At 39.2% G+C, this 13,108-nt stretch overlaps 1 protein-coding gene across 1 annotated transcript; it reads left to right on the forward strand.

Annotated features, from left to right (window-relative positions):
* The first annotated feature begins 1,592 nt into the window (after nt 1–1,592).
* On the forward strand, nt 1,593–9,891 carry CLEC3A (C-type lectin domain family 3 member A). The gene is made up of 3 exons (XM_045796053.2): nt 1,593–1,797; nt 6,536–6,619; nt 8,306–9,891. The coding sequence occupies exons 1-3, from the start codon at nt 1,683–1,685 to the stop codon at nt 8,695–8,697; spliced, it is 591 nt and encodes a 196-aa protein (XP_045652009.1). The 5' UTR covers nt 1,593–1,682; the 3' UTR covers nt 8,698–9,891.
* The last annotated feature ends 3,217 nt before the right edge of the window (nt 9,892–13,108 follow it).

Consider the following 13,108-nt stretch of genomic DNA (forward strand, 5'->3'; position numbering starts at 1 on the left):
CATATTTTTCACAGGCCAGGTCAAAGGAGAGATCTTCCAGGGTCAATCAAAACCAGATTTTAAATTCTACTCCAATTCCACTAGATTCAATCATCTATAAATGGAGAGAATATTTATCCCATAGGCTTGCTGTGAAGACCAAAAAGATCTGGTATTCCACGAAATGAATTGTATACACTATTATAATTGATGGTAAGGATGTTAACATGTTGTTGTTGTTATTATTATTATTATTATTATTATAATTATAATTAAGCACTGGGCATTATGCTAAGTGCCTGCAGCCATTATTTCATTTAATCTTTCCAACAGCCCTGTAAAGCAGGCATTCCTAGCTCTGTGTGAGAATAGGCCCAGACAGGTTCAGTGACTTGCCCAAGATCACACAGCTGATAAATGGGTGAAATACGAACTTGAACCCAGCTCAGCTTGTTTCCAGAATGCTGTCAAGTGCCTACTCATAGACTGCCCAAATCAGAAAAGGGAGTCTGCATTATAAGTAAAATCTTTATTCTTTATTTCACACTTACATTGCTAAATTATGTCAGACTTTTCCGTATTAGCGGTCTTACTTCGGTGTTAATACGTGGGTAGGGTACAAAGAGGCTTTCACGGGAAGGCAATGAAGATAGATTAGACTGTGGTTTTCCAACATCCAGAGAGAATCAATCACCCCTTGATTCTTCCTATGTTGTCTTAAAAAGAAAAAGAAAGATAATGGACGTCCCTTGCTTTTGATACAAAAGCCTATCTGTTCCTAGTACTTGTCCTAAAAAGCCCATTGTTAAGGTAAGAATAATAATATCGAGTCTTTCATTCTATTCTTCTGTTATTTCTATATTCTCTTTGAAAGTATTTTTTAAGTGTTGGGGTAATTTCAAGACAGGAAGTGTTAGGTGACAGGGATTTGCAAAAGAGCTATAGTTGATATTTCACATTAATTCTTACAGAAATAATTCACCACCCTAATTTTCTTTTCATTCCAAAGTTTGTTTTCCAAAAATGTAATTCTTGTTGAATTCACAAAATCCTAATAGAAAGTCTTCTGTTTGATCATAGACTATCCGTTTTGGCCATCCCTGTTACCCTCTGTGAGCAAACCATTCCCAAGTTCCACTTGAGCCGTGTAGACACGAGTGTGTGTAGACTCTGGCATCACACGCATGCGCGCGCACACACACACACGCTCACACACACTCATAAACATGTAGGAGATTTCTTAGTTTTGGGGATGTACTTTATTTATTTGCCCTGAAAACAGGTCCTTCCCAGATCATTAAGTGAACTTCAGAGCTCCAAATCGAGGGCTTAAATATTGGGGTCTTCACAGAGAGACTCCAAACCTCCTGGACTTTAAGAAAGAAGAAGAAGAAAGCAGGCAAAACCCTAAATCCCTTAGTTAACTCTGATACACTCTGAAAAGGCAAGTCAAGTGGAAAATGTAACAGGAACATTAAAAATAAAAAAAGTCTAACATGAGACACAAGAACAAGGGGCCACCTTATGCTGTGGCCAGCCAAGAAATTCAAACATTTCGTCAGCAGGATTCCAGCCAACCCTCACACGCACTTTTATAAAGCTGGCCCCAGACACTCCAGAGCAAGATGTGGCTACGCAGTCTACTTGCCTCTTAGCTACTTCACAGGCGCTGGCAAAGTGGTCATCAGACTGGCCCAAGAGCCATGGCAAAGAATGGACTTGTAATTTACATCCTGGTTATCACCTTACTGCTGGACCAGACCACCAGCCACACATCCAAATTTAAAGCCAGGAAGCACAGCAAACGCCGAGTGAAAGGTAACGGGGCTTTTCAGGCCAGCAAAATTCTAGGTCTGCTCAGTGTGGGAAGGAACTGGGCAATGTTTGTTTCCAAACTCCTCCAGGAGAACTGTCTCTGGTGATAGTACCATGCCATCATGTGGATATGGCATTTCAGGGGACTCAGTGACCTTTTTTTTTTTTTTTTAAAGATTTTATTTATTTATTTGACAGAGAGAGACAGCCAGCAAGAGTGGGAACACAAGCAGGGGGAGTGGGAGAGGAAGAAGCAGGCTTCTAGCGGAGGAGCCTGATGTGGGGCTCGACTCCAGGACACTGGGATCACGCCCTGAGTTAAAGGCAGATGCTTAACGACTGCGCCACCCAGGCGTCCCGACTCAGTGACCTTTTAATTCTCTGGAACAGTTTGATATTTAAAGGAATCATGCAGTAGGTCCTTTTTTTAATAGAAAAAGTTTCTGTATTGTATATCCTTTGTCAAGTGAGTTTAGCCATGCAGAATGTTCTTCAGAGGGAGTTAACCTGTGAATATCTGGTTATTATGAGCAAGGGATCAAGTAGAATAGACTGATTAATAATTACAGTATACTGTTTCATTCCTAGATATTGTATAACTGTTCAAATATATTTGTAAGATAACTATAATCTTATTAAATGTATAGTCAAGGTTAGACCATTTTGTCACTGGTTATCATGTAGGTATATTTTCATACCCCTGACAATGTAAATACAGTCTATACTGCACATTTAAGTTTGTTCATGTCAGAAAGAAATTGAACCTCTTTTTAAACTTAAAAATATTTCAACATGCAAAGTCATATAGTGTTCAAAAACATTTTAATCCAAAACTGAATCTCCAAGCATTCCCCAAATCTGGGTGGCTTGAACTGGGTTAAGAGGCAAAAAAGAAAAATAAAAAACAGGGTTGCCTCGGTGGCTCAGTAAGTTAAGGTACCAATTCTTGATCAGCTCAGGACATGATATCAGGGTCATGATCCCAGGGTCGTGAAATCCAGCCCTGCATTGGGCTTCACACTTGGCGGGATTCTGCTTGACATTCTCTCTCTCCCTCTGCCCCTCCCCCTGCTCATTTCTTTCTCTCTCAAATAAGTAAATCTTAAAAAAAGAAAAAAGAAAAAAGAAATCTTGCAAAGAACAAAGATGACAGCAATTTACCTGCAACATGCTGAAAGCATAGCAAGAGGAAAAAAGCATCAAAGGAGACAAAGAGTGATTTTTTTTCTTATCTTCTGAGTCATTTTCATTTTTGTATCAGCATATTTCAAGGTCAATATTATGACACTATTTCCTTATAAATTTCACTTCATTAGTAACAAAACATACGAAACATACCAATGAAGTGCAAGCCAGACTTGACACAACATGGATGGCTGGTGGGTAAAAAGGAGGCTTGTCTTGGTGTGTTGTGTGTCACAAAATATAAAGTGCCCTGAAAAGGGGGCATTTATTTCTATGATTTAGGTCTGATGCAAGGTTTCTCCAGTGGAATCTTTTCCCCTTATACAATATTGAAATTTCCTGTTTCCTCTTTTAAATGGAAGATTAAAATACTTCTCATGCATGATAAAGTACACTGGTGAAGATGAAGGCAGGGGAAGGAGGGAGGGAGAAGATACTGTGTGATGATGTGGCGTATTTTTACTCCCAGCATCTCTTCACCGCTGGGAGGCAGTGGCAAAGCTGCCACCACCCAGCAGGGATGTGAGGAGGGGTGTGAACATGTGGATGTGTGTGTACGCTGTGGGGAGGTTTCTGAAATCATTCGGTTCAGGTCACGTAGAGCTCCCCCCACCCCACCCCCAACCACATGGAAGTGCGCACACATGCTTTTCCCTGTTTGACTTGTAACTGCGCACAACTCTTCAACATCATCCTCCCAAAGGAATTTTTGCAAGTTTTTGCTATTAAGTCCAAGAAAGCAGATTCTTAAGCAGTACAGTACGTGAAGCAATAAGGCTAAACTGACCAACATTTCTCTCTCCACTAACACATATAATTTTAAAATATTTTAAGTACCTGGGAATTATACCAAACTTTATGAAATCAAAAGTGAAAGCCATTTTTTTCTTTTTTTAAATTTTTAAAAAAGATTTTATTTATTTATTTGTCAGAGACAGAGAGAGCACAAGCAGAGGGAGTAGCAGGCAGAGGCAGAGGGAGAAGCAGGCTCCCTGATGAGCAAGGAGTCCAATGTGGGACTCAATCCCAGGACCTTGTGAATGCTTAATTGACTGTGCCAGCCAGGCATTCCAAAAGCCATTTTTTCTCTCCCAACCCTCTTCACAGGATTGCCCACTATTACTTGTTGGGAAATAATATTCCCAGACTCCTTCTAATGCACAATTAAAACCTGCTATTTTTAACCAAATAAGAATTGGCTATTAATTTATTTCATTTACTGTATCTTGGATAACTATCAACATAAGGTATACATCAGTTCTTCTAGTGGCTGCATAATATTCCATTGCATAGATGGGTCATAATTCATGTCATCTGTTCGCTCTTGGTGAACTTCTGTGTGGCTTCCCATCTATCGTTTTTGATCCAATGCCTCAGTGAACTGCTTTGTACACATATATTGACCCCATGCTAGGTAGGATGTTATGATATACTTCTAGAAAACTGCAGGTTCACCACACTCTCCAATGATCTCCCAAAATTATAGCATCAACAAACACTGCTCCATCTTCAGCATACGAGAGTGACCATTCTGTCACATCCTGAGAATTTAACATCGTATCATCAGCTTAAGCTCTGTCAACCTAACCAAAAAACAAAATACCTTTTAATTTGCATTTCTTTGATTGATAAAAAGGTTGACATTTCTTTGGTTGTTAGTGAGGTTGAGGTATATATCATAGGTTTACTGATCATTTTCCGGGAATTATTTTTGCATTTCTACACTGAAACTACCTTTGGAGAAAAAAAAATGAGAGGGAGTTTCTGTTGTTGTTTTACTCAAAATGGCAACTGAGGGACTTAACTCAAAAACAAAATTTCCCTGGTATTTAATTCATAGGTCTCAATAAATTATATGTTGCAGAAATGAATAAAATTTAATTTTTGCATTGAAATAGTTATTCCCTGTATTCACTGTAGACAAAACACATCCGCATTTGTCACAAAGGTTAGGAACAGAAGTCAAGTCACCTGGATAATGATTTCCATAATGATCTCCCAGGAGCCTAATATTATTCATGTCTTCATGTTAATTACAATGTTTATAGCTTCCCTGTGGAGGCCACATATTTATATAGCATGGAGCAGGAAGCGGAGAGGGAAGGGTGATGACATTTGTAGGGGTGACAACTTGAAACTTGGAAGCAAGTCTTCAGAGGTCTTTGCGAGCCTGGCCTCCAACAGCTGATGGTTTTGCATTCTGAATGTACCCTTATATTTACTCTGGATCGAATGGTCTCTTTGAGGAACTTCATGAGTTACTGTATTTCTGAGCTGAGCTACTGGATGCTTTCAGAATTGATGTGCAATATCAAGTGAAACAGAGGTCGGGTACACCCCTGGATACCCCAGAAGGCTTTCTTAACTCAATATGGAAACACCTGGCTTGCAAAGCTTATGTTTAAGAGGATGATGAATCAGCATGTGTGCATTTGCTGAAAATGCTGAAAATCCAGCATAGAACACAGATTCCCCACATGGCATATATATAAGGAGGCAGGTGGGTTGATACCAAGCTTTAAGCATCTTCTCTGTCCAAGGCCATGTGCTAGGGATCAGGCAATTACTGTGCAGGAGCAGATCAGAAGGATGTGAAGAGCACAGACTTGGAGTAAGACAGATTCGAATCCTGACTACACCTTACTAGCTGGCTGGCCTGAGGCAGGTTAATTTGATTTCCTGTGCCTCTATTTCTTCTGTGAACTGAGCACAGTGATGGTGTCTGTCTCACAGGAATACTGAAAGAATTAAGCTTCTGGTGCACAGTGTATGGTGGCTCTTAATATTTTTTCTTTTGGTATGTATTATAATTTATTATAATTCTTGCCTTCGAAGAGTTCGAACTGTCAATTTCTAAGACAGATCCCATCAGTCCTAGAATCTTGTTTATTCATCCAAAAAACATCATGAGCAGCTATTATGTGCCAAGCATTGTGTTAAGCATCAGGAGCAGCATGGACAGTACATTAATGTTACTGAAATTAAGTAAGTTAAAATATATATTAGAGAAAAGTGCTCTGAAGAAAAGTAAAGGTCAAAGAAAGAGATTAGTCAGACAGATGCTAATAGAGAGCCGATAACCAGAAAAGCCTTCTAGAAAAGATATTTCAGCTCAATGAGGAGATGGACAAGAGCTGGAGCAAGAGTGTTCCAAGCAGGAGGAACCCAAAGGAATGGATCCTGAGATGACATACCTTGCTCTAAGATGTCTGAAAGTCAACAGTCTGACGCCTGACGGAGGGACAGTCCCACAGGGTGGGGCTGGCAAGTCATAGCAGCCCTGTCTCACCGAAGGACCATCTAGTATTATTACCATGACCAAGCTCTTATGAATCTTCCTGGCCAACTTATTTTCATGCATTAATTTTCATGTACATTCGGCTCAATTTCATCAAAACCACCCTCACCTTAGATTCTGGGTTCCAAAGCTTTATTTTATTTTATTTTATTTTATTTTATTTTATTTTATTTTATTTTATTTATTTTATTTTATTTTATTTTTATCTTATTTTAATCATGTGCTTTTCATTCCTACCCCACCCTAAAATCTCCCCAGAAAAGGATGGAGACCTGAAGACTCAAGTTGAAAAGCTCTGGAGAGAAGTCAATGCCCTGAAGGAAATGCAAGCCCTACAGACGGGTAAGACCTGACTCATCAATGCCTTGTCTCAAAAGTGATAGGAAAAGAAATTGTGATTTGCCAGCAATTCAAACTGTACCTAGAGTACATGTCAAGTTCTAGGTGACACTTTTTAAAAGAGACATTGACAACCCAGAGAGGTGTCCAGGAGAAAGAATTCAAAAGCTGGGGAGATAACTGTTTGGGAAAATCAGCTTGATTTTTTACTCCCTTCTCCTATATATGGGTGGTATAGAAATAAAAATAAGCATTTTAGTAATGCATTTAAAAAATTTGTCCATAATTCTTCTCTAATAGGCGATGAAACAGAATTGAAGCAAATATGAATTGGTGAAAATAACTAGTATTCATTAGATGTTTACTAAGTGCCCACTGGGAGATCTGCTGAGGTTCAACTAAACACAAAATGACAGGACTCACTCTGGCCACATGGAGCACCACATGCAAAGAGAAGGCCATTGACTAGAACCACAGCTTGGCATTCCTCTTTACACGGGGGTAGAGCTCCCAGCAACCTATGCAGCTATACACCTGTTGTCCAGGAGCTACCCTCCTTGACTTCCAGGGCCCTGTAAGGAAAACAGAACCACACAGGTGGGTTCAAGAACAGGCCCTGCCCACAGGCTCATAAACCCAAGATCCAATACCTTACATAGCAACTCGAAAAGCAGAACTTCAAGGCTCCTGCATGAGACCTGTCCAATTATGAGAGTTACCACTTTCAGGGAAGACTAAAGTTATGGCCTTCCATCAAGGATGTATAACTCCCAGGTCAGCTATATGTTACCAGTTCAAGGTCATTTTTACCATAAGCAATTTTGCCTAGTAATACTGTTGACATACTTCCTTTATCAAATTTCCAGGAACAGAATTCAGAAGCTAAAGGAAGATCAAATGCCCATGCAGAAGACAAAAGAGTTTAATTAACACTTCACCCACAGCTGGGCACTAGAAATACTTTACAAACATTAACACATCAGTCCTCCAACAATTTATGAGATAGGTGCCATTAAGATTATCCTCATTTTACAGATGAAGAAACTGAAGCACAGAGAAATTAAGTATTTTCTGCAACAATTATATACCTAGTAAATGTCAGAGCCTGGTTCTCCAATGCTTTCCCCTAAAACTATCTTTATGTTTGGTTTATCCTGGATAACCTTTACCAGGGGTGAGTTATCTGCATAACAAAACCACTGTCTCTCCATATGTCAACTCAGACTTCTTTTTTTGTTTGTTTTTTAAATAATTATGAAATACCACCCAATTTCAAAAGTTCTAAGGAAATCAGGACACAATAGAGCTACACAAACTACCAAGCACGTGTATATCAGAGCAGCGTGAGGCTAAAAATGTTTTGAGGGTGGGACAGATCTGGGTTCATGTAGTTATGATCTTATCTGCTATGTAAGTTACGTTTTTACACACTAAGTCATTACAAGTAACAAGTTCTGTAAGCCTCAATATCCTGATATGTAAAGGACTGTGGTGATTATTATATGAGTTCTTTATTATAAAGCGCTTGGCACAGGGTCTGACACATACAAAATCTCCAATAAATATTAATTCATTATTATGATGACACATCATTCATTCCACAAATATTAATTGCTATTTTCCAAGTCTTGTCCTGGATGTATAACACTCACAAAGTATCTTAATATATCAAATTTCACATCTTTACAGTCTGTCTCCGAGGCACAAAAGTTCACAAGAAATGCTATCTTGCTTCGGAAGGCTTGAAGCACTTCCACGAAGCTAACGAAGACTGCATCTCCAAGGGAGGAACCTTGGTTATCCCCAGAAACTCTGACGAAATCAATGCCCTCCAAGACTATGGTAAAAGAAGCCTGCCAGGTGTCAATGACTTTTGGCTGGGCATCAATGACATGGTCACAGAGGGCAAGTTTGTTGATGTCCATGGAATCACCATCTCCTTCCTCAACTGGGACCGTGCACAGCCTAACGGTGGTAAGCGGGAAAACTGTGCCCTGTTCTCCCAGTCAGCTCAGGGCAAGTGGAGTGATGAGGTCTGTCGTAGCAGCAAGAGATACATATGTGAATTTATCATCCCTTAATAGACCCTTCTCAAAAATGCAAGATCGGTCACAATTTATAGGATAACTGTCACACGGGCATCTGTGTCCATAGGAATACAGGAGTCAGCCAATTTTGCTACCACATTTCATTGTGATTTTGCCCTGCATGGGGTATAGGAGATCAAAAAATAATGATCCAGCTATGGACACACTGTAAATGTGGCTTTTGCAAAATGGGCAATCAAATCCTTCCCACTTTCCTAGGTCCTCTCCCTTGTACAGAAACCAGGTCTGTGTTAAAAACACAAGAGCTACCTGGAAGATTTTCTCTTGAAAGTTTACTATATATTTGATTGATGAGAATTCTCTAAATCAGAGAGTCTGGGTGTGATATAATCCAGAAACCTCTCCTTCTGATGCCCGGTCTGTTCTGTCCCAGCCATTGCACCTTGCTAGCCCATAAACTTCTCTGAGTTGATGCATCCCCTGGTGGGACCTGCATCTTAGCTGACACATCAGAACGTGGATGTCTCAGAAATGTTCTGAATTAACTTTGTTTTCTTTATGACCCTCTTCTTCCACCATATACACACACTGATTTTGAAAATGCCTCGTCAAGTTCTGAAAGGAAATGATAAAGCAGCGTATCTGGTTAATTTCTAGTCCCAGAATTACATTACAATTTCTGACTTGAACGTGTAATCCTAAGGCAGGCTGTATGGGAAAATGAAGTAAGAAAAAAATATGTCTACTTTTCCCTGGCTTTAGTATCCTCATTCTCCTGGACGAAATTGAGGGTTGATATTATATATGTCAGTTTCCTTTTTTACATACTTTATGTACTTATATATATTTAAACAAGCATATATTAAAGTCTATTGGGGCAATCTACCTTTGGAGATTGAACATTGGATTTAAATAATACTATTTTGGAGTCATACATCTATGTAATATTTTATTCTGTCAAATGCGATTTCCATTAAATAGTTTAACTAAATTGTATAAAATAACTTCATTGCCTAATATGAAATTACAAAGCTTAGGCTTGGGGGAAATGGGCTTTTCAGAAGTCAACAATTCTAAGTATATTCTGTTCTTCAAATAAATGTCATTTTTTTCTTTAAATATTGAATATGTTTGATGAATAATGTCTTTCTTAGCAAACTTTAATTACACGCGCTTGGAATTAAGTTTTTAGTTTTGCTCACTACACAATAATAAAGCCTGAGTTCTGACTGATGTGGATGTATTTGGATGTTGATTAGTTATTCAAATTATGTTGGTTTCTATCAAACTGGGCACAATTTGGGAGAGGAAATACCCTGAATCTGACTGAACTAGTGATTTAGATGTCTTAGGACAATAATTTTACATGACAATAAAAAGTTGTGTGGAGGGAAGAGAAGAATATTAGGAAGAAAGTTGTACCTACAACTGTTTTTGGTTGACCCCTATTCCAACACAGACAAAATCCCCGCAAAGATTATGACAATAATGAAACTAGTAGACATTAATGGTAGTACAATCTCATCATACTCTAAGTACTGTGCCAAATTTTACATAATTCTCATTAATCTCCAGAACAATACTGGGAATTAGGCTGTAGGATTATTTCACTTCACAGAAAGGAGAACAAACTGAAAAAAGAAAGATGTGCTGGGGTGCCTGGGTGGCTCAGTCGTTAAGCATCTGCCTTTGGCTCAGGGCGTGATCCTGGCGTTCTGGGATCGAGCCCCACATCAGGCTCCTCTGCTGGGAGCCTGCTTCTTCCTCTCCCACTCCCCCTGCTTGTGTTCCCTTTCTCTCTGGCTGTCTCTCTCTCTCTCTGTCAAATAAATAAATAAAATCTTAAAAAAAAAAAAAGAAAGAAAGATGTGCTAACTTGCCCCACATCACACTGCAGCAAGTATTGGAATTGTGACCAGAACTCAAAAAATTGATTCAGATCCTACATCTCTGGCAACTATGGGGGAACTACGACAATGTCAAGCCTGTTCAAGTAGGCAATGGAAGTGGACTCTAATCCATTCTCCCAGTTTCTATCATTTGGGATAACATTTTGGGCAAGCAGATGACCTCGATAAGGCATTCAGTCTGAGTTTGTTTCAAAATGGTGAATAAAGACAACCAGGGTTCATACAAGTCAGTGTCAGAGTTTGGAACTCCAGGAGATAGGGCTTATAGCTAAGATGATCCTTCTCCCAAGTACCCCAACCAGAAAGATTGAGAGAAGAAGCTTAATTCAAAAGAATAGATGAAGGTTAAAGAGGGAAATTCAAAATAAGTTTAGCATGAGGAAGAGCAAATGGATGGGAGACAGAGCAAGACTGGAAGGAATGGATTAAGAGATTATCTGGTTTGCTGAGGGGCAAACTCAGACCTTGACTTTATTATTTGGCCAACAAATTATCCAAAAGCCATACCCACAAGATGCAGTAACCTAGATTTCCTTTGGTCTATTTTGCTTGTTGGATACTACTTAGCAAACAACAATTGGTCTTCAGGCAAGATTAATAAATAGATCTTAACTCTAAGGCTAACTTTTAGGTCTCCATTAAAGTTACCAGACTAGGTAGAGAATGTGGACAAGCATCCTGATGTTTGGTGGAAAGAGTGCCCTGAGCAATTAGTAATGTCTCTCCCAAGCTCATGGTAGGAGGACATCAACATTTGCCAACATTGTCATCCCTAGGGTAAACACTTGGCTTCCTGAAGGTATCAATTATATTCAAAGCCCAACCTTCCAGGCCCTACAAGCCTTCCAGGAATCTGATTCTTATCTCTACAGCAGTGCTTCTCAAACTTTCTTACGCTTACAAATCACCTGAGGAACTTGTTAAATTGCAGATCCTGAGGGTCTGGGCTGGGGCCAAGATTCTGCGTTTCTGAAAGTTTACAGTTGAAACCAAGAGTACTAGATCATACACCACGGTCTCATGGCAAGGGCCTAAAGCTTTAGTTACTCGCCTAGAGACAGTCTCTGATGGATTCCTCCAAGTCTGCTTTTCTTCAACTCAAATGTCAAGGGTAAGATCTACAGTTCATCTGCGTGAAGAACAATACTGAGAGCAATTTTCCTACCTACCACAGATGCCTCTATCCATATCATTAAATAAAGTACAAGGTAAAAATCAATTAGTTAAAGGAAGTATCAAGAGAGCCTCAAATTCATGAGGTAAAAGAGGACTTATTGAAATGATCAATGATTTCTTTCTCTTAGCATTGCTGAATAGCATTTCTTAAACTAAAAATAAAAAGACTTACAGTCTTTCCTGTTTTCAGAGTAGTGGAAACTAATCATATCCTCACAAATAAAGCTCATCGAATAAATAAAGAGGCCCACAAATTCAGCTAGTTAAGTAGCTCATTTAATCTGATTATCAGAAATGCAGAGGGTAGCTACTAACTATGAAGCACTTTCTTAGGTAATATTGGAGGAAAAGAAAAGAAGGGAGTTATGGTTCCTACACTCAAGGATGTAACAACATGGCACACAGGAGGAGAGCAAGACTATTCACCGGACTATAAGAAGAAAATATTAGTACCTTACTATGCAGTTTTACCTAAACTTAACACCACAAAATGGTCAATGATTTAAATAAGCTTTTGCACAGAAATACCAAATTGAATGTACACTAACGATAAAAAAAAAAAAAAACATGCACACCCATGAGCAAGCATGGCTGACAATTCTACTCCTAGTGTGATTGGTTCAAAGAACCATACATAACCCAAGCAAAACCAATTAGAATCTTTTCCAGTGGCTGTCCACTGACATGGGCCCAATGAAACTGCTGGAAATGTTAAGTTGGAACAAAGTGAATTTAGGGCTTCTGGCAGAATTCTTCCCTTCCAGATGGATGCAATGTGCAGAGTGAAGGAAAGCAAAGAGAAGCGGTAATGAGAAATGATGAGGTGGGGCAGTGGGGAGGGGAGTGGAAGAAATAACTGCATGTAGGTATGTGTTCACACAGTGCGGACTTGGTCATTTTTAAAGTCCTGGTCTCTGCTTCTGTAAATTCTATGAGCTACTCCAATCCCTTCAAGCTACACAAGACACATTATCTTTTCCATCTAAGCTATTTTTGTTGCCATATCAGCCAGGATAGGCTAGGTTATGATCTCACAGAGCTTACATCTAGATAGGCAAAACATACAATAAACAGGCAAAGAAATAAACAAGGTCATTTCTCAAAATGGTATCACAAAATGTGGAAAGATCAACATGACAAAATGGCATAACAAAATGACATAAAGAAAATAGTAACAGAAGAAAATAAAACAGAGAGACAAAAGATGGAGTGACCAGAGGGAGCAATATTAGACATGATGATCAACCCTTTTTGATACAGCTCTCTCTCCACTGAAAGAACAGAAAAGAAAGCCATCTTATAATTAGCAGGGCAAAAATCCAAGAAGGAAAGACCCTGAGAGAAGTGAGTTACCCCAA

This window comes from Ursus americanus, chromosome 21 (genome assembly GCF_024610735.1).
Source record: "Ursus americanus isolate L20-20 chromosome 21, mUrsAme1.1.p, whole genome shotgun sequence".
Taxonomy (NCBI): Eukaryota; Metazoa; Chordata; class Mammalia; order Carnivora; family Ursidae; genus Ursus; species Ursus americanus.

Excerpts from the sequence above, each read along its gene's own strand:
- CLEC3A (XM_045796053.2), top strand. The coding sequence starts at position 1,683 with ATGGCAAAGAATGGACTTGTAATTTACATCCTGGTTATCACCTTACTG. Across the intron at positions 1,798-6,535 it reads CAGCAAACGCCGAGTGAAAG|AAAAGGATGGAGACCTGAAG; the intron begins GTAACGGGGCTT and ends AAATCTCCCCAG. Across the intron at positions 6,620-8,305 it reads AATGCAAGCCCTACAGACGG|TCTGTCTCCGAGGCACAAAA; the intron begins GTAAGACCTGAC and ends ACATCTTTACAG.